The sequence below is a fragment of the Rhinopithecus roxellana genome, chromosome 11, assembly GCF_007565055.1.
Source record: "Rhinopithecus roxellana isolate Shanxi Qingling chromosome 11, ASM756505v1, whole genome shotgun sequence".
Taxonomy (NCBI): Eukaryota; Metazoa; Chordata; class Mammalia; order Primates; family Cercopithecidae; genus Rhinopithecus; species Rhinopithecus roxellana.
The window spans coordinates 98,338,671-98,365,340 of record NC_044559.1 but is presented as its reverse complement, the minus strand read 5'-3'; the positions used below and the strand labels follow the sequence as shown (position 1 = coordinate 98,365,340).

The following is a 26,670-nucleotide window of genomic DNA, read 5'->3' as shown; positions in this document are numbered from 1 at the left end:
TTGAACCCTGGATTTACCCTTTACCTGTGAAATTTCAGGCAGATCACCTAACCTCTTTAAGCTGTGGTTTCACTCTTTGCAAAATGCAGGTAACAGTTTCTACTGTAGAGTTATGAAGATTCAACCATTAAGTACGTTGATGTATATAAAGTGCTTGACACGTAATAATCACCCTGGAGAATTAGCTGACTTTACAAGTAGCTGATGGAAAAGATATAGAAAAACATCATGAAACAGACATTAAAATGCACTTGAAGGACAGTGTGCTTCTCACACCTTGAGGATGAGTGCACATTATGCTGAGGGCCTGGGGGAAAGCATTGGGGAAGTCTTACACTATCACCTAGTCTCGGTAAATTGAGGGGAGGGATTCAGACCCTATAGGCAGAGGCACAGCATGAGTGGGGCATGTGGGCAGAGTGAGTGGCATGATTTCTATAAGAGTGATCCAGCATGACTAGCAGGTGTTGTGATCTAGAAGCCAGTATGGTCACCAAAAGTGTTTGGCTGGCATGATGGGATTTTTTTTTTAAGAGTCTAGAAAAGGACATGAGCTTTTCCTTTAACCACAGTAGCCACCACTCCCTGGCTTAAACCCATCCATTCTTTGTTTGCTGCATGCATGAACCCTGAAGGTATTTATGCTTGCAAACCTTGGACTGTCACGTCAACTGAGTGTGAAAATAGCATGAGGAAGGTGTGGGAAGCTTGCATAGGGATTGGGTCACGGAAGGACTTGAATGTGATGCTAGCGAGTTTGGACTTAGTCCGCAGGTAGTAGGACAAAGAATATGTGTATGGAACAGCTGTTATGGAGGCTGACTGCATGGGCCTTGGTAACTCATGAGATGTGAGGCATTGACCCAGAATACTGGTACCAGTAACAGAAGGGGAGGAGGTGGAAATAAGTGTGGGCCCAAGAAGCCCTTAGTGATGAAGTACTGAGTTTGAGGTGGGAGTCTGAATTTTTGCTCAGTAGAACAGCTGACAAGTCAGTTCTTGAGAGACTTTCTATGTTCTGAGAGAGATTTTTGAGCTTTTTTCCAAATCTCATATTAATAACATTATGATTGCTTTTGACATTCTAATGGCTTAATGCAGTTATTGTCCTGGGCTGGCCTTTACTTGGTCCAATGCGGGTAGCTCCATTCCTTGGTAATTTTCAGTAAAGCAAGGATGTTAGTTGTGGTACTGGGAGTAATAGAGATGTTAGTTGACTAGTGAAAACAAAGCTGGGGGCATGGCATCTCAAGTTTCTTTTTTTTTTTATTTTTTGAGACAGAGTCTCGCTCTTGTCAGCCACGCTAGAGTGCAGTGGTGCGATCTCAGCTTGCTGCAACCTCCACCTCCCAGGTTCAAGTGATTCTCCTGCCTCAGCCTCCCGAGTAGCTGGGATTACAGGCATGCACCACCACGCCTGGCTAATTTTTTCGTAGAGACAGGGTTTCACCATGTTAGCCAGGCTGGACTCAAACTCCTGACCTCAGGTCATCTGCCCACCTCAGCCTCCCAAAGTGCTAGGATTACAGGCGTGAGCCACCGCGTCCGACCTGGTTTATTCTTAAGGTGTCTTGAAAAACCTGGGTCCTAGGGGTAGTGGCTAGAAGCCTTGCTTCAGTTGTCAAGGACTGACTTGACAATAAGCCCAGGCCTGCAGATTGACATTTCCCAAAACCTGGGATCCAGCAAACCTGCTGCATGTTGGGTGGGAAGGTGCTCTCAGCATCCAGCCTACACATGCACCTGTGGTACCTGTTGGAGGAGGTTCTCCCAGGTGAATGATTTTCAGTGCCTCTACCTGCTAGAGAGAATTTATTGAGAATAAAAAGTCATTTGATGCAGAGTTCTTGAATCTATTATGTAAAAGGCCTGGTTCATTGAAGTGGTTCCAGAAATCCTTTGTAAATTATAAGCGCAACAATTATTGGTAATTGGATGATGCTTAAGGCTAGCCTGCTTAAGATCAAATTAATGCTACACTTGTGTATTTCATTGGGCTGGAAGTTTACTTTGAGACTATATAATCAGTGGATGATATAAGAAAATGCTTGCTTTAGTACTTAGAATTTAAAATTATACTGATTTATAATTGAGTATATAGTTGCATTTTCGTTTACGCCCTTTTCATTTATGTTAATATATTTTTCTTGTTGGATCCCAAGGAATAAACTTTTGTTTACATAACCCTAATTCCATTGAAAATGTGACCTGCTGAGGGATCATTGTTATATGATGTGATTCTGATTCCACAGGGATATTTTTATTAGTGTTAACCTATAGCACAAATAAGGGTTATAAAAGTGTTCCATAATCTTTGGGATTGGCTTTATAAAAAATGTATTTGTTGAAAATTCTGATTTTTGAAAAAAGCTTTTAATCTGTCTAGGCATCTAGCTTTATATATATTTAAGGCAGACACATGAGTTTCATTTCAAAATATTAATAAATATGCTTGTTTGTTATTAGATGGAATAATTTTTGTTCTAGTTCAGGATCTCTGACCTTATTGGAAGATTTAAAGTTGTTCGTGTAACAGTACATTAAGACCTATGATTATAAATTTAAAGTCATACCTAGAAATGTTTGCCCACGTTGAAGATGGACATCAGAGGTGAAACTGGCAGCTAGTCTTGAGTCAACCTGCACCAGGCTTCCCAGGATTTTTCCATCTGTGGTGCCATAAGCTATAGCTTTAAAATAGGCAAGTCCATTCAGGGTGTTGATTCAAATCCTATTGGAACCATGTTGCTTGAGTTTACATGGTATCTGTTTAAAAGAGAATATCTGAATTTTTCTTAGACAAACTATATGAAACAAATTCTGTAGCTATTAGTTCTTCAAGGTCCCTATGCACATTTGCCTCCTACCTCTTGCTCATCTTAACCCTTGTCTCATGATTTTAGGGGACTGAGGTACTTCTGTGTTTCTCTCGAGCAAGCTCTTTTTTTTTTTGACAGGCTCATTTTTTTTTGACAGGGTCACGGTCTGTCACCCAGGCTGGATTGCAGTGGTGTACTCACGCTCACTGCAGCCTTGACCTTCTGGGCTCCAGCAGTCCTCTCACCTCAGTCTCCTAAGTAGCTGGGACTATAGGTGTGTGCACCACCATGTCCAGCTAATGTTTTTTTGTAGAGACAGAGTTTCACTGTGTTGCCTAGGCTGGTCCCAAACTCTGGGCTCAAGCGATCCTCTTGCTTCAGCCTCTAAAAGTGCTGGGATTACAGGCATGAGCCACTGTGCCTGGCCATGTTTCTCTTTTTATTGGCAGTTTCTTTGTTCCAGGAAGAGCCATATTTTCTGTTTCTTGTCTTTGTTCAGGAACTCCATGCTCTGCTTCTGTTGCATGTCACCTGAGAGGTGACAGAACAAAGCAAGCAGCAGAACTGTTTGTTTTAGCACTGTCTTTGGGGGACTATAAAAACTGTGAGTCTTTAGCAAACAGAGTTAGATCTCAGAATGGCTTAGTATTTTCCAAATGGGTTAGTGTAACCCAGTGACCTTACTTGAGTTCTGGTAATGACAGCTTTACCATCAAATTTTCCTTAGGGTATAGCCCTTGAGAGGAAATTGTCTCCTAAAATTGAGAGCTCTGATAGGCTTTATTACTAGTTCAATCTGTAGTCTTAAAGGAAGTACCTAAAGCTACTGACAGTGTTAGACCATCTGTCAAAATATGGATATTTTCCTGCAAGCCAATGAGAGGCTTACCTTAGATTAACATTCTGTGACAAACGCTGCTTGGTGGGCAAGAGATTTTTCAATGTTAGATTGCATCCTTTATTGTTTTAGTTTACCTCAGGGCAGAGGCATAATGCTGAGAAAAATAAAAGAAGGGTTCTTTCAAATAAAAATGGCAGCAATTGAAAACATACTGGAGGAAAACATAGCTACTGTATTTTAAAAGCTATGCAAATAGTTTAAAGGTTTGAAGACAAGTTTGTCATCTCCCAATAACTAGTAGATACTGTTAAAGCTTAGTGTTCATAACTATTTTTAGGGCAAGGATGATATGTTAACTATAGATCTTGCCTACCACTCGCATAGTACCTGCAGATAGAAGACAGCACAGCATGCTTATTGAATGAAAGCCTTAGGCGCAGATGTACATGCTTTGCTGTATTTTTCCTACTAAGCGATGCTTGTTCCATTGGGTTCTTTTTTTGTCGAAAGTGCTGGGAACTCTTGTTCTCTATTCATTCATCTTAGTTCTTTTAATTGCTGCTTGGTCTTGCAGAACCTGAGTTTTAAAGAGCTAGCTAAATATAGACTTGTCACTATAAGCACCTCCTTACACCTGCTTTTCTCGTGGGTCCCTGCAAAGTTGACCAGCTTTTTTTTTTGGCCTTGAACATCAAAAACAGTTGGAAGGAAAACAGCATCTATTTAGTCAACATTTCCAGTGTTGGAAGACTATGTCAGATTAACTTTTTTTTTTTTTCTTTCCCTTTTTTGAGACAGAGTCTTGCTCTGTCGCCGAGGCTGAAGTGCAGTGGTGTGATCTCGGCTCACTGCAAGCTCTACCTCCCTGCAACCCCTGCCTCCTGGGTTCAGGGGATTCTCCTGCCTCAGCCTCCTGAGTGGCTGGGACTACAGGTGCATGGCTGGGACTACAAGTGCATGCCAGTACACCAGGCTTTTTTTTTTTTTTTTTTTTTTTTGTATTTTTAGTAGAGACAGGGTTTCACCATGTTGGTCAAATTGGTCTTGAACTCCTGGTCTCATGCGGTCCACCTGCCTCGACCTCCCAAAGTGCTGGGATTTGGGATTACAGGCGTGAGCCCCTGCGCCTGGCCAAAACAATTTTTTTTTTTCTTAAACTGAGTATGTGTTTTCAGGGCAGTGGACACTGTCAAATGTGGAGAGTGTTACTTGTAGCCATTTTGAGGTTGATCAGGCTTGCCTCAGCTCTCAGTTGTCCACTGTACCCTAAGGAGGGTTTCCGAAGAAACATTGCATCCCCTGGGCAAGCATACGTGGCGTATTTTTTTCTATGTTTAATCATTTGACTTTCCAGGGACTCAGGGTGTGGTAGGCACTCATGGGCGGAGCAGTCTGAAGGCAGCCTCTCTTGGGTTTGCTCAGTGATACAGTGGGAGAGAGCACTGGTTTGGGGTTCTGGGCGCAGGGTCTGGGTCCCTAAGCTCCGCCACTTTCCAGCTGTATTGCTTCAGTCTAATAATGTGATTTGTCACATATAAAATGGAAGTGACCATGCCTGTCTCCATGCATGTGAAGAACCTGGTGTACATTGTCTGCCAAAAGAAATGACTTTGAACATAAAATTAGGGAGCAGTGTCCTATTCAGCCTCAAAATAAAACTTTTGTGTGCTTCATTGTTTTTAGTAGCTTTTACTTTTTTCCCTTAATTCTGAAACATCAGGTCAACCCCTGCTGTGGATCAACAAAAGCCCCCAATTGAGAGTGTTATAAAAAATAATGCATGATTATTAATGAGAACCACCCCAAGTTCCTGTGGGTCCACTGGATTTCTTTTCTTTTCCTTTGGTTTTGTAGGTTGGAGTTTGGTTTGTTTTTGTTTTTAAATTCTCTCTTGTAATGACACCATAGCCTTATCTTTTAATTGCATGAATAAGAATCTTTTTTTTTTTTTTTTTTTTTGGACAGTTTTGCTCTCATTGCCCAAGCTGGAGTGCAATGGCGTGGTCTCAGCTCACTGCAACCTCCACCTCCTTGGGTTCAAGCGATTCTCTTGTCTCAGTCTCCCAAGTACCTGGGATTACAGGTGCCTGCCACCACGCCCAGCTGATTTTCATACTTTTAGTAGAGACAGGGTTTCACTATGTTGGTCAGGCTGGCCTTGAAGTCCTGACTTCAGGTGGTCCATCTGTCTTGGCCTTCCAAAATGCTGGGATTACAGGTATGAGCCACCATGCCCAGCCAATATTTTCCCTCTTGGTTTTTAGGGAATATATAGGAACTGTGGTGTACAGTCTCTTTATGGAAAAATAATTGTGCTGATTTTTGTGAAGGCCTCCTTACTTGTGCACTAGGAAATAGCATTCTGAATAATTTACCTAAGTATATTCTGTGATTTTGGCATCTCTGTCTACATACATGATGCAAATCTGAATAAACCGCAATTCATTTAAAGAAATTGGTATGAAATTTCTATTTTTTAAAAAATTTATTTGTAGCCCTATAGTATAAAACCTGAAAGGTAGCAAAAAGTATATTGCGAAACACAAATTTCATTTCCATCCCCTATGACTTCTGGTTTTAAGTTAGAGGAACCAGTTACGCACAGATTACTAGGTATACACTTGCATATTTGAGCAAAAATGGGTAATGTAACTTTTATGGTATAGCGTCTTCGTATAGTCACCTTTTGGAGCCAATGTGGCATTTGAGTTGCTGGATTTCCCCATCTGTATGTTTTTCATTTTCCAGTTGCAGCATGAGAAAGCTGAACTAGAACAGCATCTTGAACAAGAGCAGGAATTTCAGGTCAACAAACTGATGAAGAAAATTAAAAAACTGGAGAATGACACCATTTCTAAGCAACTTACATTAGAACAGGTAAGCACCTATAGCTCTTCCTTTACATTGTATTTTCTCGTTATCAGCTTGTTCTTTTAAGCTTTAAGATGCCTGGAGGAATTTAAGTGAAAAGTATTTTTCAGCTTTCTCTCCCCACAGTGGAGACTTCATTTCTGAAGTGAGCATTGACAGGTTTACACAGTTCCTATCGTTCTCTCACACATTTTCTCTTTTTTAACCACAATTAATAAAGTTTCAGGAGATAAGTTCTAATGTTCTGATTTATAGCAGAAAATGTCAGGTTCCTTTTTGCAAAGCAAAGGGAGAAGAATGTTTTTGACCACTGGATAGTTTCTGTGAAAGTTCCTAAGACAGTGTTGCTGTGGAACTAAAACTGGTCTTTCAAAGCTTCTTCAGAATAAACAATTAACATTTTCCTCTTTGAATGATTGGCAACCTTACAGGAGCCTTCTCTTCTCCCAGTCCAGACTTGTTAGTACAGATATGGAGTCGTAGACTCTGTAACTCACCTTGAGTCAGCCATTGACTGATTCTGTGACCTTATATTAACTTTATTAATTTCTCTGGGTTCAAGTTCTCCGTTTGTAAACAGAGCAAGACAGACTAAAACCAGAAATGGCAAACTTAACAAGGTGCAAAGGTGGGAAGTAGCAATAGCACACAGTCCCTTTGTCCTCTGCCCTCAGCAGGCATTGGTGTTGGAACATTGGCCTTGGGAGTTCGGACTTGGTCTGTATACCCTATTATCACACAGCTATTATCACTCCATTCAGGGTGTGTCAGACTATATTATTGCTAGCCTCAGTGTTCCCCAATGCCTTTTCCCATGCTAGCGTCCTGAAATTTTAGTTCCCCTAAGTTATAAGAGGCTGATGCTAGTGTACTGCTACCTGGGTTTCCATGTAAAATGCAGTAGATGAAGATCTTCCAGCTGTTTGTATTTTAGATTCTGATTGCCCTGATTAGGCTAAGCCTCATTAAAGTTGTCTGATTTGTCTCACATTCAGGATTCTCCCTGTGCACCTTACTCCATGTTAACTCATTCCATCAGCCACTCTCAAGGACTGCTCTAGTTTGAATATTTTACCTGAGAATGAAACAGTGATTGTGCTGCAAGGTTTGAAGGGAAGTTAGAGTTTGTCTTAAAGTAAGACTTACTTTGGTTATTTCTGTTCTTTCTGTTTTTACCTGTAGCAAAGCAGGGAATGGTACTGGGTTTTCTAACACTGAATGATGACCCTAAAAGTGTTTTCATCTCTTCTGTGATGAAAGTTCAGTTTTCAAGGGTTAGCTGTTTTGTACATATCTAGAGTAATTTATTCTTATCATTCATCTTCCAAATTTAAATGCAGGTGTCTAAATTAATAATCAGACACCATGGCCTGTGCCCCCCTAGTTTAAAAACATTTTGTTCTGAGGTTCATCCGTTTAATTCTCAGGGTAGACAGTAGCTCCAGTTCTGTTCAAGTTAAGCTTCGAAGGTTTGTGTTTAAGTCCCTGACACACCAAGTATTTACTTGTTGATCAAGAGTTAACCAAGTGACCAAGTGAAGTTCTCACAGAAGTTGGTATTAGGAGAGCTTTGCCTGGCCATGCCCTTCACAATGATGGTTGTCAATATTTTAAATATAATAGCTTCTCTCTGGTATTTGTGCACAGGCTCCTAAAGGAGACTTTGAAACTGGGGTTGTGACCCAGATGGTTTAGCTATGGCCACAAGGGGGAGGTAGTGGCCTAGTGTTAGAAAGAAGGGCTGTCTAATCCTGTCGTTCTTGGGAAAAAGTCCTGCCTTCCTGTCTGAAGACCCTTTGCAGACTTTAGTAGCTGAACCCTTTAAAATGAAGTCTGAAGCATTCATTCTCTATACCAAGTTAATAACTTAGTGACCTGTAGGCTTATTTCAGTCCTCGATACTAAAGAAATAGATTTCCACAATAAAATATGTGTAATGCAAAGCCCATTCTAGAAGTAAGCCTCAGATCCAGCATATGAAGCCTGTGTTTTAATTGAAGTGGAAAAATTTAACATTGTCATAAACATTTCCCCTACGTTGCTTTGGGTATTACTGGGGTAATTAAATGTGTTTTGTTTGACTATAAATAATTTTAATCAGCATTTAAGGGGCATGTTTGGTTTTTCCCTCTAATAGAAATCTCTTAGTTTCCATGGATATAATCTGACCAGCCCTTGAGGCCGTCTCTTGGAATTATCATCTGTATTGTATGATATGATGTAGTGTGTGTTATAGTCTATATTATATTATAAAGGATATCCTGTACTCTATATTATTGTCAGAAGAGCAAAGGCATGCACTACACTATGCATTATCATGATTGAGATGTAGTTTATGCCTTTGCTTTACTGACAATCAGTGCTTTTAAACTAGAAGCCACTTGAAGGCAGTTATCATGTATGCTCCCACATGTCCTACTGCTTTGTCAGATCAGTGGGAAGTGTAGGTTTGGGCATGTGAATGGTGAATGGTCCTCTGTATTTTAGAAGGCAGCACAGGCTAGTGTTCAGGGCCTGGGCACTGACTTCAAAGCAACCAGGTGTGAACCTGTTCCCTCTACTTAATAATCCTTTCACCAGTTCGCTTTCTTTTTAACAGCTCTAGGGAGATGTAATTTACATATCCTACAGTTCTCCCACTTAAAAGGTATAACCCAGTGGTTTCTAGTATATTCAGAGTTGTGCAACCATCACCACAATCAATTCTAGGACATTGTCGTGAACTCAGAATGAAACCCCGTACTGTTCATCTGTCACCTCTAATCCCCTATAACCTCTAAGCAACTGCTGTTCTGCTTTCTGTCTGTGTATTTGCCTATTCTGGACATTTCATATAAATAGAATTATATATGTGGTCTTTTGTGATTGACTTGTTTCATTTGCCATGATGTTTTCATCCCTGTTGTATCTGTACTGCTTCTTTTTTTCTGGCTAATCATCTATTGTATAGACATACCACATTCATCAATTATCTGTTTGTCATGTGATGGACATTTAGGTTGTTTCCATCTTTTAGTTATTATGAAGAATGCTGCTATGAACATTCACGTATAATTTTTTTGTGTGGACATATGTTTTCATTTTTCTTAGTCATATGCCAAGGAATGAAATTGCTGGGTCACATGGTAACTCTCCTTAAAATTGTGCAAACAAAATGTAATTTTAAAGTAATCCATACTTTGCATGTAGTGGGTTGAACCTGCAGAAGGGGTATTGGAAAGCATTCTGCCAGAGATTTGAGTTGGTCACAACGTGTTTGTTTTGAAAGTAGAGCTTGGGTTATCATGGTTTCTGAGTAGGCTCCTATTCTCTGTAAAGCAGAACTTAACTGGGCTGAGTTTCTTCCTAGGTAGACCCCAGTTAACTCACGTGTCAGCAGGGCCTCACTGTAAGTTTATCTCACTGAAAGTTAGTCCTTTGGTATGGACACTTCAATTAGTCAGTTACCATTCATTCTTTTCTTAGGCCCGGAATCTGGAATTCTAATATTTTCAAACAGGGAAGGTTAACAGCTAGATCATTAAGGTCTCTGGGCTATAAATGGTTCTATTGGTGTTTTGCAGTGTTACAATTCACAGAATTGGGGAGCCAGAAGTCCATGATTTGGGGAAGACTACCTTTGTCCCCAGATGCTAGTGGGGACATGAGACAGTGGGAAAATCATGAATAAATCCAGGGGTAGGGACATCAGCTCTGCTCTTAGAATTTGGGACAACAGCCTCTTATTCCCATTTCCTCTCCCTCCAGAGTTTACTGCAGAGTTGGGCTTGGTGGGAATCACTGCTCAGTGATAGATCAGTTTGGCCTGTGAGTGGCCCAGCTTGCTCATGCTCCCTTCTCAGAAATGGAAACCCGGAGAGAGATCGGGCGGGTTTCTCAAGTTGCACAGCTAATGAGTGGCAAACGTGGTCCCCTCGTTCTCGTCCTAGTGGTCTTTTAGATCCTGGAAAGACATTTTTTTTTTGCGTTTTAAAAAAATTTTACTGTAAGTTTTGGGATACACATACAGAACATGCAGGTTTGTTACATAGTTGTACGTGTGCTATGGTGGTTTGCTGCACCTATTGACCCATCAAATATGTTCCCTCCCCTTGCCTCCCACCCCCAACAGGTCCTGGTGTGTGTTGTTCCCGTCTCTGTGTCTGTGTTCTTATTGTTCAACTCCCTCTTATGAGTGAGAACATACGGTGTTTGGCTTTCTGTTCCTGTGTTAGTTTGCTGAGGATGACTGTGGAGAAATAGGAATGCTTTTACACTGTTGGTGGGAGTGTAAATTAGTTCAACCATTGTGGAAGACAGTATGGTGATTCCTTAAGGATCTAGAACCAGAAATCCTATTTGACCCAGCAATCCCATTACTTGGTATATACCCAAAGAAATATAAATCATTCTGCTATAAAGACACATGCACATGTATGTTTATTGCAGAACTATTTACCATAGCAAAGTCATGGAACCAACCCAAATGCCCATCAACAATAGACTGAAGAAAGAAAATGTGGTACATACACACCGTGGAATACTATGCAGCCATGAAAAAGAATGAGATCATGTTTTTTGCAGGGACATGGATGAAGCTGGAAGCCATCATCCTCAGACCCTGGAAAGACTTTAGCCTTTGCAAAAGTAAAGGCAATGTCATCTTTCTTTTATATTTCAAAGAACTCTGCTGCTTTCCTGTTCAAACAGCCTGCATTAGTTCTTAATCATTTATTTTAGTCACCTTTTTGTCATTTATTTAGCATTTAAATGCGTGATGCCACAAGTCAATTTATAAGCAGATGTAAAAAAGCATATTCAGAATCATGTAAAATTGTGTGGTCTTTGTAGCACACAGTATTAGACTAGTAAATTGGATTCATCTAGTCAACATGACTTTAATGATACTGGGGCTTTCTAAACAAACACTGATGGCCAGTGCCTGTAAACCCTGACTTGAAGATTTTTCTTCAAACGCGGTCACTATACATCTCTTATTTGGTATTCACATTTTCTTAGGTGATGGTAAGAACATTTGGAACTTGGAATTTTCTGTTCATGTCAAGAAATCTTATTCCGAATAATATGTTCTGCCAATTAGGGAAAATTTTCCTTACCTGTCTAGCATTAAAAGGCACACATTAGTTTATATATTAAGTGAAGTTTATCTCATCAGATATGAGGGCCTTTTGTGTACTCTGCTCCGAAAATTATCTGATGGGGAAGAAGACAACAGTGGCATACAGTACGTGTGTTAGACACTCAACAGTTATTAAGTAGTACTACGGAAAAGTAGGGGACTATATCCGTGGAGCGTTAGTCATGTAATTCAGCTAACACTTACGTGGTGTAACAGGATTGCCTACCATGTACCAGCCCCTTACTTTTTCCTTCCTGTAGTTGGCCCTGTGTCTTTTTTTTCAGTTATTCCTGGAATTTAGGAACATGTTTTCCTATCTGAGATGTCCCTCTTCTAACATAGCACTAAAACCCATATATAAAGGTTGGATTTAGGATTGATTTATTAATTTTAGCTTATTAGCATCCATTTATAATGACATCTTAGCCCGTGTGGTTTAGGGAAACTTCCCTGGGTTCAACTCTCCCTTTCATCTGTAATAAACAGTGTGGTCTCATGCATGCAATTTGGCCTCTTTTATGAAGCAGTTGCAATTCTTATTTGTATATTTTGGGGAGGATTAGTTGTCCTTCCTGCCTGTCCTCACACTCCATGTGTACTAAAGTTCTTTCTGATGCAGGATTATTCAAATGTGGACTGCACAGCAAGAAATACATTTTTATGGTAACCTAGTCACTGATTATGTGTAATTGTATTGTGTCACTGTGATGAGTTTCATAAAACAGTACTTACATGCTTTGCACTAATTTTCTATTTAATTGTATTTCATTTTTATTAAAATGTAGATCACAAAAGACTAGACTAATTTCACAATCCAGTAACGGGTCTTGACCTGCAGTTTGAAAAAGTGCTCTACCTTGTCCAATGCTTTGTTGCCTCCAGGTCTTCATGGGTCTGTTTCCTCTGCCTGGAACACTTTCTCCCTCCTCTATCCTATCCCTGCTCAAGCCTTACTAGTGTCCCTCCTCCAGTCAGTTAGGTGTCTGTGCTGTGAGGAATTTCTATAATATTCAGACCTACTCTTGTAACATTCAGTACTCTGTTTAATTGTTTCTTTCTTATAGCTTCACTATAAGATGAAAGAGGGCTGAGACAAGGTTGACCTTAACACTGTACCCCTGGTGACTCTAATCTGTTAGCTCTCCAAAAATTGTAGCTGCTGCCATTTATACTGAAAAATATCATCTAATTCCTATGGTACTTTGCCCTGCCTATTTTCCAGGAAAATAAGTGTGTATATTATTTAAGCCTCAAATGTCTCACTATCTTCCTTGAACTGGTTATCTGTCTCTTCAGTTACTGGACATATTTATGCTCATATGTCATTTGCAATCTGGCCTCTTTAACTTTCTTCTTTGCCCATGCTGCTGTTGATGCTCTTGTATGGCATGCATCCTGCATTAATCCAATACACCTATATTGCATGCCTGCTGTGTGTCACAAACTCTTCTAAGAAAGATGACGGGAGGTCCCTGGCCTTGAGGAGCCTGGTCCAGGGAAGCCAGTACTGAGGGATGCACTGGGCAAAGTACTGTGGTGGAGGAGAGGAGTGGGGCTCCCACCGTAGCACAGCAGCCCGCTAGCAGCAGAGAATGCCTGCAGCTGCTCTGAGACTGATGCAGAAGAAAAGACACCCACTGGCTAAGTGGGTCTGCGTTCAGCCATGTTGCACGGAAGCAGAGATGGGAGAGGAGGCAGAAATGAGGAGAGAAAATAGGTAGTAAAAAGTGTTTGCAGGTACTCTATAGAGTAAAGATGCCAAGAACAGAAAAGAACTGTGAAGGAGATGTGACATTGACTCCCGGCCTCTACTTTGGGGGTCATGGAGTAAGAGGAGGTTTTGGTATCTGCTGTGTGGTATACTTGAGGGCTTAGGCTCATCTTTACAGTGAATGCCAGATGGAAAGAAGCCACATAGCTCTACCAGGGCTTGTGCAAGCCTCAGTGCTAACCATGCTCAGTGGTTACCTTCAGCCACTAGATGATACTGGGTGACTTAAAGGGGCTTGATGGGACCCCAGCTTCCATGGGCAGCACAGGGAGTGACCCTCACTCATCTCAGTGCCCCTCACCATCTACATCTGCAGCAAATCACAGAGGCCAGGGTTTAGAATATGAATTTGAATCCTCACGACAAAATTTTTTAAATTCATTGTCTTAATGAAGCAGGAAAAGATTTAGTATATTTTAAAGTCTATCAGGAAGGAAAGAAACTTTTCACATTTCCAGTTCTTAGAATAGTGGCCCTTAAGATGTTAAAAACAGTTAATGATACTGCTAAGGAAACAAGATGGCCTTTCTGCCTTGGTTGTCTAGAAGGTAATTCATTCAAAAATATAACCAAACTGACATTATAGCCAGTCCCCATACAATTCTGATGCTACTCGTTTTAGAAGCTACAGCAACTAACTAGTGAATTATTCAGATAATCTTTGTGTCCTTGTGATTTATGAGTGAACTGAGTGGCTAGTGGCTCATATTCACGTTTGCATCCTTGGGTGATTTGATTTTACTAACTCTTGTAGAACATGGTTGTATTAGTCCTTTTTCATGCTGCTGATGAAGACATACCCTAGAGTGGGCAGTTTACAAAAGAAAGAGGTTTAATTGGACTAGTTCCACGTGGGTGGGGAAGGCTCACAATCTTGGCGGAAGGCAAGGAGGAGCAAGTCCTGTCTTACATGGATGGCAGCAGGCAAAGAGAGAATGAAGAAGATGCAAAAGCGCAAACCCCTGATAAAACGATCAGATCTCGTGAGACTTATTCACTACTGCAAGAACACTGTGGGGGAAACTGCCCCCATGATTCAATTATCTCCCACCAGTTCCCTCCCACGTCATGTGGGAATTACGGGAGTACAGTCCAAGATGAGATTTGGATGGGGACGGAGAGCTAAACCATGTCAATGGTGTTTCGTAAATTCACATGTAGTGTGACCATACTGGGTCTTGTTTAGAATTCCATTCATGCTAAAAGCTGCCCTTGCAGATTCTGACAGCTAGAGGAATCCATCGAAATTGTGCTGAGTAGAGCACCTACTGATTTTTGTGTGCCATTTCGAAAACACAAAGAACAACCATGTTCCTTGAGGAGTCACTTGCATTAAGGAAATGAAATTTAGTGACTACCATGCTTACTTTGTAGTTTAGTTATAAATACAAATTTCAGATTATGGAAGTCTTGGAATCTTTTTTAAATCACACATTTGCAATGTAAAAGTAATCCATTGTTCTTTCAAGACAGTTTGGAAAACAAGTACAAAAAGAAGTACAAAAATGAAAAAAATATGACCTAGATTGCAGTTCGCCTAGAAAAACAGCTATTGATGTTTTTCTTCATTTTCTCCTCCTCCTCTTCTTTTCTCTTCCTCTTCTTTTTAAGTGGATTTATAATTGACTGCCCTGCTTTTTAAAAAATAAAACATAATAACTTAAGTCTGCACATTTAGGTAAGCCGTATTGGAGACATAATCATAGTAAACCCTGAAGTCGGTTTGGTAGGAATTTGATTATAGCAAATCCACAGTGATGTTTCACTCGCGTGAGAAGCTTGGGTACATTCATCCCACCCACTGCTTGTCCAAGAGAGGTGGGAAAAAACCTCAGATAACAGCTGAAAAATAAGTGGGATTTTGTGCCTTGGAAGTGAGAAAACTAGGGTCAATACATCATACTCAAAAGAAGCTTCAGGAGGCTCTCTGTAGAGTTGATTTGCTTTGGAATCCATTTGTTGGGATGTGATGAAGCCAACTAAGGGGTGTCAGCTCCAGACCTGTGAAAGCAGACTCTGAGCTCTGTCAAGGGACACAGATAAGTCTCTCTATAGGACATGAAAAAGGAGAAAAATCACCCAGAATTCCTTTCCTAGACTCTATTTCAATTAAATAGAAAAACTCACTGTGTTCCATCTTGTAAGACTTTATTTTGAAGCATCAGATGCCACATATAGATCAACTTGTACAGATGATGTTACATGATGGGAGGGGAAAAACTCAATGTATTTCCTGTGTCAAAGGAGAGGCAGCTCGTCATGATCCAGTGACGTGCGTCTTCTGGTTACCCACTGGGGACAAAGACCTTGCATGTTAAATTGAAGGACACTGGTGTGCTGCAGTAGAGCATTCAAACCCAGAGATACTGTACTGAGACTTCCTAGTTGTAATTGTGAAATGCACGGGTCTTTTTCTCTAGGATCAAAACAAGAATTTGCTCGATGACTTAGATGTTCTTCCTAGCTGAACGCACAGCAAATGAATGAATGGCTAAGTAAACTCGTCATCCCTATGTAAGGAAGTGGGATGAATGTGGTAATGACAAGAAAGAAATGATTTATCAAGAAAACTTCCATTTTGGATAAAGAACATCAAGTTTGTCCAAAACTTCCATTTTGGATAAATCACATTAGGGCAAGAGAAGTTGCCCTGTTGTTTTCTTAAAGAAGTTTGTTTTAACTTTAATAATATTTTGGGCTGGGAGACAACAAAGTCTTGCTATTGAAGCAGGATATTTCCCTGACCCCTTCGCAGGAGTTGTGACAGTAGTGTCTCCTTTTCTCAGCCCACCACTCTCAACTCCAGTGTGGGAACTGGAGTGAACAAGTGCTGCCACCAGCTGGCTGCTTAGGTACTGGCAGGGAAGAACTCTGTGCTGGCCCCATAGCAGCGTTTAGGTGGGGATGCCTGTAACTCCTGAAGCCCCAGACGGTGTATTACAGTACTCTTTTAGTTCTGCTGTCCATGGACGGCTTAAGTGTTAACAGTTCAGTGGCCCCTTTCCTTTTTGCATGAGTCGACTGCCCTCCACCAGCGAGGGCAAAGGGCCAGTGTGACAGCCTTTTGTATCTGCACTCGTAGCTCCCGAGCTCTTGTCTGGCATCCAGGAAAAATGAGGTTGCACGAATGAATTGAAGGATGGTAAATATGGGGGATTTTATTGCCAATGAAAGTGGCTCTTAGTGGGAAGGGGAGCTGAAAGGGGTATGGGGCAGGTAGGTAATCTTCCCCTGAAGTCTGCCTGGATTCTTCTCCAAAGTTACGCCACAAGCTGTCCCTCCAAAGTCAAACCACTTCTCTCTAACCTCCAGCTGTAGTTCCGTCTACCGGCTGAGTCTGGGTTTTTTTGTTTGTTTGTTTGTTTTTATAAGCATTGGGTGGGTTGGGACAGGGCCATGGGTGGTTTAGGAAAAGGCAACATTCGAGTGGAAAAACAAGGATATGAGTTCTCACTTTGAACTGTGGTTTCAGGCTTTTTGGCTTGAGGATAGGGTTTTCCCAGGGACCTGCCCTTTTCTGCCTAGAATTTCTCTGCCCCCCTGTCCCTGTCACTGTGTTGCCCAGGGTGGTCTCAAACTCCTGGGTTCAAGCAGTCCTCCTGCATGAGCCTCCCAAGTAGCTGGGATTACAGGCAGGCACCACCACACCCAGCAAGATGCTTATTTTAGGTAATAGTGTGATGGTAGCCACTGATCTGATAGTATATTTGCAACAGTTACAGATGTCATTTCTTTCCTAAGGCATTCTCCACTGAACTCTTGATGTAGTAAAAGAATGTATACACAATACATGAGAAACTTGCTTTCCCTCAATGGCAATTATCTGTTAAAAGAATTCCCTTGAGTAATGAACCCAGTATGCAAATTTCTGTAATATTATGTTGATGTCAAAGTGATGAAAATGTTAAGACCAGAAACGGTATTAATCTGAGTAATTAAATGTGTGTCTATTTAAAAAGTTATTTCTCATTGAAAGGAAAATTTATTGAACTGATGATAAGTTATGAAATAGTGTCATTTTCATGTTAATAATGGCATATTAATATTGTCCTGAAATTATATCCGTTTCAAAGAACAAATCTAATTCTTACAGGAACATAATTTTTTAGAAGAAAAAAGATGTAAGCTGTATTAAGGTTATCTCTGAGCTATCCGGAAAATTCTGTCTTCCAAATAACTGAACTTTCACTGTCATTTATTCTTCTGAAGGTTGATTGGCTCATTCTATATTTTAAATATGTCAGATAATACCATACTAATGGATTGCTGTTTTCGGATGTACTATTACTTCAGTTACACTAGGAAACTCAGTTTGTTAAAGATTAGATATCTAATTTTTTTTCTATTATAAAAATAGCAGATGTTGATTAAGAAATTGGGCAGGTCAGGAAAAAATAGGAAGATAAATTATCAACAGCGTAACTTTCACCCAAGGGACAGTCATATTTATTTTGCTGTATAGTTCTTTCTGATTTTTTTGTGTGTATTTTTCCTTTCGCCTGTATTTTAGCTATATGTAGGCAAGTTTCTTTTCAATTATAACTTTGACCTTCTAGTCTAGAAAGTGACCGCTCTTCCTCTCCCTTTTCCTTGCTCCTCACTGGCCGACTTCTTCAGCGCTTTCTCTTCTCAGCATTGCATGGGCCGTGTGATGACCTAGAACTTGTTCTTAAAATTCTGAAAGCGATCACAGCTTGATTAACCAAATAGACACCTGGGAGGACTCTATGGTCTATGAACACCTGTCTTAGCTTATCTGTAACACAGACTGACTACTTGTTTTGTCTTTTTTTAAAAAGACAGTTTTCCAGAATGCAAGGGTCAGATGTCTTCCACCTTAGGAGAATGGCCAGGCTGAGCAAAATTCCACTGATCACCTGAACAGACAGCTGACACAGACACTGCTCGTTTTTACCTTAGTTGTCTCCATTGCTTTACTTTGTGAAGGCTTTGCCAAGGACCACTGTGGTTTGCTCTCAGCTATTTTCATGTCAGATGCACGTAATGTATTTTAATAGCCCCCTCACGAATTCTGTTAGTCATTCTTTCCAATATATAGGCACAATCTGGATTAACTCAGATGTGTGGGAAAATAGGATGGAATGAGGTAGGATCTCTTATTGTCTCTGCTCTTGTAGTAGAAGCAAAACTGTGACCATTTTTCTGACTTTGATTTAGTTTTGAATAAGTATATATTTTGAAAATACATACTTATATTTTCCCAGGTGATGTTGATGTACCCGCAGGTCAGCACTTTGAACACTTGGACATCTCTGAAATCACATAGTAAAGTGATAAGAGATGGGGCTAAGCTTTTAATGGCCTTTAGACATAGCCTTTAGACATAACCTAACCTGGAAGGCTTTGGAAAGTTGTTGTGTTAAATCCCCAAAACACTGTTGTGTTTTCTTAGGATTTGCCTCTTATAAAAAAAAAAAAAAAAAAAATCTGGCCAGCTTAAGAGTTTGGTTAATGTGAGTCTTAAAGCATTCTGCTATTTTTTCTTTCCTTTTTTTTTTTTTTTTTTTTTTTGAGACAGGGTCTCGCTCTGCCACCCAGTCTGGAGTACAGTGGCACAATCATAGCTCACTGCAGTCTCAAGCTTCTGGGCTCAAGGGATCCTCCTGCCTCAGCCTCTTGAGTAGCTGGGCCTGGAAGCGCATGGCACTGCATCCGACTCATTTTTTATTTTTTTGTAGAGACGGGATCTCACTGTGTTTCCCAGGCTTAAGTGCCTGGCAAACTTTGTGTTCTATTTATATGATAGCCTTTATTTCATAGGCTTCCCCTTCTCTTTATTATGCCTGGATTAATGCATGCCTTAGTTATAATGGACTGCTTTCCAAAATTTGTTTTATAAATCAGATGTTTGGGTTTCGAAACATTTTCCCATAGTAATGATGATAATATGGTACTTAGACTAAAACCTTTCAAAGCAGATTGAAAAGTTTCACTAAAACCTTTCAAAATCCTATAACTGAGTATAATATTTAGCTAGAGTTCTCATCCGACTTTTTTGCCAAAAATTCCTTACTCCCACCCCAGCATCGTAGTCCTCTTTAAATGGAAAAATACAATAGTAAGAAAGAACTGTGGTAGCATTGAGAGCCACCTCTCAGCTGCCCTACTCCCTTTCTGCTTCTTTGGGTGGTGGTCAGGATCTGTCTACTGAGAAGACACAGGTAGGACTGGCTGTGAATTCAAATAAGCCAGATGCATTTTTACATATTGAGTTTATTCATTGAAGAAGTTCTGAATTTATTTTGGGAACATAATAAGAACTTCTGGTCTGATGTTAATTAACCTGCAGTGAAAAGTAGAGCTACTCAAGAGGAGTAAAGAATTTGGCAGTTCATTGAACTGACTTAATTACAAAGCAGGCTTTCCAATGAATATTCAGCTCCAATGAATAAATCAGCTATATCCCTTGGTGCTGGGTGCTTGTGGAGTAATCACAGTACGGGACTTGGGTTAGCCTGAGAATTAGATGTTTGGTAAGGGATGAGTGGGGTACGTATTGCATGAACACCAATTTTTTTTTTAAGTGATCAGATATTATTAGAAAGGATGTGGAAGGGAGATTATTACAGATAGAGACCAGCATATTGAAAGCACTGTATCACTCAGCTTTTTACACCTGAAGCAAGAATTTCCAACTTATTACCCTGGAAACTTAACATATATTATGAGATTGTGCAATGACCAGGACACTAAGCATTGAAAATCTGTTTTTACTGTTTTATGTTCACTTTGGCTCTAAATATATAGGATTTGGAAGTAGGTGGGAAGGAAGTGGTGGGGACACTGATAAAGAACTTATCAAGCCTGTAATCCCAGCACTTTGGGAGGACAAGACGGGCGGATCACGAGGTCAGGAGATTGAGACCATCCTGGCTAACATGGTGAAACCCCGTCTCTACTAAAAAATACAAAAACTAGCCGGGCGAGGTGGTGGGCGCCTGTAGTCCTAGTCCCAGCTACTCCGGAGGCTGATGCAGGAGAATGGCGTAAACCCGGGAGGCGGAGCTTGCAGTGAGCTGAGATCCGGCCACTGCACTCCAGCCTGGGCAACAGAGCGAGACTCCGTCTCAAAAAAAAAAAAAAAAAAAAAAAGAACTTAAGGGGAAATTAACCAAGGGACTCAATATGATTTCTTCTAATTTCTCTGCTCTTTAATGTCAGCCAGAGCTCCTCAGCAATGCTGAAAAGTTGAGATTTTTAAAACTGAAAAAACAAGAGGCCCTGCTCTTTGCAGGGTTAAAGATAATATAGAGTCCTATAGCACTGCCAGCCTATGTAATGAAGTACGGTGAGTCCTCGCTTAACATTGTCAGTATAGTTCTTGGAAACTGACTTTAAGTGAAACAACATATATGAAAATCAATTTTACCAGAAGCTGATTGATATAAATAAGAGTTAAGTTCCTATGACATATTTCTGGTCACAAAAACATTATCACACTTCTAAATAAAGACCCGACGTACTTCTAATGTTAAACATTGAAACAAATGTGAGTTATGCATATATTAAAGAAAGATTAATGAAAACCATTAATTACCCCATTTTTAGTGAATCAGTGAGTGATGGCCATAGTAGTGATGTGTTAAATCAAGAATAAATGTTTGCAAAGTAAAAATTGTAAGGAGCACCTCCTCCCAACTCACAGTTGAAAAGCAAATAGTAACAATTACAGCAGCTTGCTGAACACTTGCATACTGCATCATTGATTTTCATGCATTTGTATGATTAGCATATACTTTATGGATTTGTATTTTACAATAATTTGTACTCATTCATTTTCTAATGTGCTTATTCCAGTTCAGATCAAGGGTGGCTGGAGCCTGTCGTGTCAGCTCAGAGCACAAAGCAGGACCCAACCCTGGACAGGGCACCAACCCATTGCAGGACACACTTATATACACACTCTCATTCATTCCAGAGGGACCATGTAGACACGCCGATTGCACATCTTTGGGACATAGAAGTAAACTCGAGTATCACAGACATGGGGAGAACATGTGAACTCTATATAGACAGAGGCCCCACTGAGAATCTGCTTTTTTCTTCCCCCCTCGTCAACGTTATAATAACAGGACGTTGAACATTCAAGGACCTACTGTACTTGAGAATCCACACTGCTGAGCTGGGGCCTCCTGTGTTGCCTGCGTCGTGGAAATAAATTAGTAGAGCAAATTGGGACAGCAAACCCAGGTTTCACACCCAGAGTGCCCGGGTTTCCTGAGGTGGGCAGTAGATTGATAGCTGGTAACTCTACCAATAGATGCCAGGAAGGAGCCGAGACTCACACAGAGCTCCACCATGTTTCCTGATCTTGTCTGTTTCCAAAATTGCTCATAGACTCCCTAAACTGCCCTTATTTCCCTGGCATCAGCTACCCCCAACTCTGCTACTCCCAAGTATTGTTGGCAAAGGAGATAGGCCCACAAACCACAGCATGATTTGCCCTAAATCCATGTTTCCCTCAAGTTCCTCTGTAATTGCTGGTTGGACAGGACCCAGCAATTTTGGCTGCCATGGTGACCAATATCCATTCCTATCTTGGTGGTATGACTGCCTGAGTCATGTCGTCTTGCAGGCTAGTGGTTTCCTCAGTTTTAAAATGATGATTTGCCTTGCTGCTTCTAGCTCTAAATATGTGTGACAGAACTAGCTCTGACTGAAGACAGCTACTGTCTTGACACTGGGCGGGAAATGACAGAATGGGTAGGCCAGAAAGGGACCTGAGGCATCATTCAGGCCAAATTTCTCATTTCATACATGAGGGCATTGGGGCTACAGCAGCTGAGTGACCTGCTCAGAGTCACATGCCTCATTAGTTACATATGGGTAAAGACAGCTTTGTCTTGATTTTGCTTCTCAGAGTTATTGATTAGTATTATGAGTATTTACTCTAAAAGTAATTGAGCATGCATTTCTCCACTAAACATCATACTGCAAAATGATGCCTGCTTGAATTTTTTTCTTGCTTATCAACTATCTCTACCTCCTATGATGCTTTTAAACACTGGAATTGGGATCCTTAAAGGTAAATGCCTCATAGTTATTTGTTTAAATAAACATAATTCTGAGGCTAGAGGCAGTGGCTTATGCCTGTAGTCTCAGCACTTTGGGAGGCCAAGGCAGAGGACTGCTTGAGGCCAGGAGTTCAAGACCAACCTGGGCAACATAGCAAGAACTCATCTCTCCAAAAAGAAAAAATGAGCCAGGTGTGGTGGTGTGTGTCTGTAGTCCCAGCTACTTGGGAGGTTGAAGCAGGAGGATTGCCTGAGCCCTGTGGGTTAAGGCTGCAGTGATCCATGATCGTGCCACTGCACTCCAGCCTGGGCAACAGAGCGTGAGACGTCTCAAAAAAAGAAACGAAATGAAATGGCTGTTGATTGTACTTCAAAGCTTGGCCAAAAAGTATGATGAATGCAGAGAATCACGAAGTTTAATAGGAGTTATATAAGGGTTCCAGGATTTCTCATTGTTGCTGCAGGTAGGAACTGTTTAACATTCTGAGGAACATTTGCACGTTAATGGGGTCTCAACTTTGCGGCACAATGTATTTGACTTATTTTGACACTCTGTACCTCCCCCTTTTTGCCCTTGAACTTCTCTTCAGAATCACATTCTGCCATGCAAAAACAACATATTTTGAAACTCTGTTTCCAGTTTGCTACGTAATCATGGCTTATTCACTTGTCAAATAAGCCCTCTAATATATATTGATGGCCTATAAGGTGCCAGATGTTATTCTAGATACTGGGGATACACCAATGAATGAAACAGACAAGACAAATCCCTTGTAGAACTTAACATTCTGGAGGGCTGGAACAGAAATGGAACGGATATCCAAATATGGTGATTATCATAGCCAAAAAGTGTTGAATGCTTTCTAAGTGCCAATTAATTATCAATGGTTTACCTAGATTTACAAATGTAATGCTCACTGTAATCATATGAGCCAGACATTATTTTTGTCCCTCATTTTGCAAATGATAAAATTATATCTAGTTAATTTTCTCAACATTTTCTAACTAGTGATTGATGGAGCTGGGATTTGAATCTAGGCATTTGGCTCAAAGTCTGTGATCATAAGACAGAAGTGTAATTTCAAGAGTCTCCCCCCAGTGCATTGGCTGCTGTTTTGTGACTGTACCTAAGTTTGTAGGAAATATTTTAAATATTCAAATGGCCAGTTGTTTCTACAGCTATTTTTACGGCTTTCAGAGGAGAAAAGCCTTGAGCTCTGTCATCATATGAGAGTGTTTTTCCCCATCTGTTTGAGACCTCCTTTTTTCTCTAAACTTAGAATATGATGATGCCGGCCGGGCGCGGTGGCTCAAGCCTGTAATCCCAGCACTTTGGGAGGCCGAGATGGGTGGATCGCGAGGTCAGGAGATCGAGACCATCCTGGCTAACACGGCGAAACCCCGTCTCTACTAAAAAATACAAAAAACTAGCCGGGCGAGTTGGCGGGTGCCTGTAGTCCCAGCTACTTGGGAGGCTGAGGCAGGAGAATGGCGTAAACCCGGGAGGCGGAGCTTGCAGTGAGCTGAGATCCGGCCACTGCACTCCAGCCTGGGCGACAGAGCGAGACTCCGTCTCAAAAAAAAAAAAAAAAAAAAAAAAAAAAAAAAAAAAAAAGAATATGATGATGCCATTATCCTTATATCATTTCCTCTCAGGTCTTGATTGTTCAGGTTCTAAGGCAGCTGATTTTATGCATATTCATTCTGGCTCAGATGTGGAACAAGTAGCTGCTCACCTTCATGTGGCTGTCCTGTGCTCCTGTGTGAATATGGGCAAGTCTTTTGCTCTCTGTGAGCTCCTTAAGGACCGTGGGTGGTGTTGGTAGTACTAGTCATCTCGGGGAATTGAGATTGGTGCTTCTTAAGACTAAACTACCAAGAGTTTCAGAAAGGGGAACGTCATTTTCTGTAAAAAGAAAACCACACTTTGGATATTCTGATGTTTGATTGCTTTAAAGGACTACATTTTATTCATCTTTTTGGTTCTGCCTCATATGTGCACATGGGATCTTTGGATGAGGAGCTTGCCTCTGTGACCCACTAAGGAAATGTGAAATCTATTAACATCTTTGTGCAATCAAGAATAATTAGTTGACTCAACCGTTGAAATGGTGAATTGCCACTGGTTGAAGAAATAACATGGAGACCGTAGCACAAGCTCTTTGCATTAAGAAAATTTTGTTTTAATTGTTTAATATGTCAAGTACAGAGAATGATAGAACACATGTCCTCTACTCATTGCTATGAAACCTTATTGCACTTTCAGTCTCTCTTACCAGCCCTCTTTTTCCGCGGATCTTTTTTATACTATTTCACAAGTATATAATTGTTTCATTTACTGTCTTGACTCCCACTAAAAGGAAGATCCATGAGGGCAGAAATTCCTGACTCCTTGGTTCACTACTGTGCCCCCATTATCCAGTCATTGTTCTCAGTATTTATTACATATTGCTCAATATTGATTAATTGAATTTTCCCATGTTTGCTTCGTTGAAATAGAACACTGTTGGGGTTCCCTCCCCAACTGCAAAGCCTCCCCCAAATCAAATTTTCTTCTTTCCATAAATCCTTAGAGTAACCAGTATTGTGGATTTGGTGTTTATCATCTTTTGTGCATGTTTTTATATCTTAGTACATGTTTATTTATCTCCATTAGCCAGTATGCAGAGTTGTTTGGGAGCTTTTAAGAGTTGTTTATATAAATAGTAATATAACCTTTCTGACTTCTGTAAGAGACAAGCCCGGAAGAGTAACTCTAAGCCCGGAACTGTAAGGGACAAGCCCAGAAGAGTCCTGATACGACTACTACACCAAACTCCCCTAAAGACCTCTCTAAGGAGGACTTTCCACATGCCTCGAATAAATGCTGAAACAAGGAATGCATTTCGTGTACCAGACAACAATTAAGCATTAACATCCAAGAATGAAACTGTCTAGTTTTTTTCAAAGTTTAAGAACTAGAGGCACTTAATATGTTTGTGCCAGAAAATTGGCCACATGTTTGCAGTTTTCTCCAAGAAAAGGGGTCCTAATTGTTCAATCAAAAAATGTATTAACAAAGTATAAGTGGCCTGACATTTTGGCAACACTTTTTTCCTTCCTTTAGTTGAGACGGGAGAAGATTGACCTTGAAAATACATTGGAACAAGAACAAGAAGCACTAGTTAATCGCCTCTGGAAAAGGATGGATAAGCTTGAAGCTGAAAAGCGGTTTGTTTAGTCTTACTGTTCAATACAGGGTGTGTGTGTGTGTGTGTGTGTGTGTGTGTGTGTGTGTGTGTGTGTGTGTTGCTGTTCTGGGCGTGACTGAGGGATAGCAGTAGTACACCTTAATTCTTTGGTGATGCACGTCATTTTAATTGGCCAAAGGAAAAAAAATGTTGAAAGCCTTCTGAACTATTCTTACGTTGGGCACCTCTTTATTCTTTGCTATCATACTGTCCCAGTAGAATTTCTTTTCATTTGGTGTTACAAGGCTATGAGAGAATTAGTCATGGTGCTATTGTTCAACTTTAAAGTCTTTTCAAGGATGGTTGCAATTTCAACTTTCCACCTTATTGAACTGGCTTCCCCAGTTGTTTTCTAAAGTATATAGAGTATACTATGTACTATTATTTATACATCTCTGGAATTTACTTTATTAGGAAGCCTGAGATTTTAATAGTAAAATTGTTTTAAAGCCTACTGTGAAGAAATACCTTTACATACTTAAGACTAGGATTCTTTGTGTAAAATGTATATACTTGCAAGTGGAATGTCACTCAACAGCAAACATTTCTTAAACCCCTTTGTGCAAGATAGTTAGGCCCTTGTTTTCAAGCACTGAGTACTTTGGGAGTGTATGGGGCAGGGCTTGTAAGAATGGGAAGAAGATTCTGTATGTGGAAATGTGTGTATGGGTGTAAAAAGTGAGTTTTTAAAAAATGGTCATTAATCCATTTCACCAAGATCTTTTGTTTGCTACCGAGAGTCTTTCCTCCTTAAGTATTTGGTTTGGATGCATATTTGTAATTGTTTTGAGTTCATGTCTACATTTGCAAAATATAGGCATACCACATAGCTTTAAGAAAAGTGAAAATTAGAACTATATCTATAAGAAATACTTGTATAGTCATATCCACTGTGCTTTGCTGATACGTATTATTATAGCAGTACTAACAAGTTGAATTATGAGAAGTCATTCTGTGTAATAAATGCAGGAACCATTATAATAT

The 26,670-nt window shown here is 40.4% G+C and overlaps 1 protein-coding gene across 1 annotated transcript in view; it reads left to right on the top strand.

Moving 5' to 3' along the window:
• Positions 1-26,670, top strand: part of CCDC6 (coiled-coil domain containing 6) — a 119,383-nt gene that overhangs the window by 67,743 nt on the left and 24,970 nt on the right. The window contains 2 exon segments of the mRNA XM_010364949.2: positions 6,409-6,537; positions 25,563-25,666. Of these exon segments, the coding sequence (XP_010363251.1) occupies positions 6,409-6,537; positions 25,563-25,666 (233 nt within the window).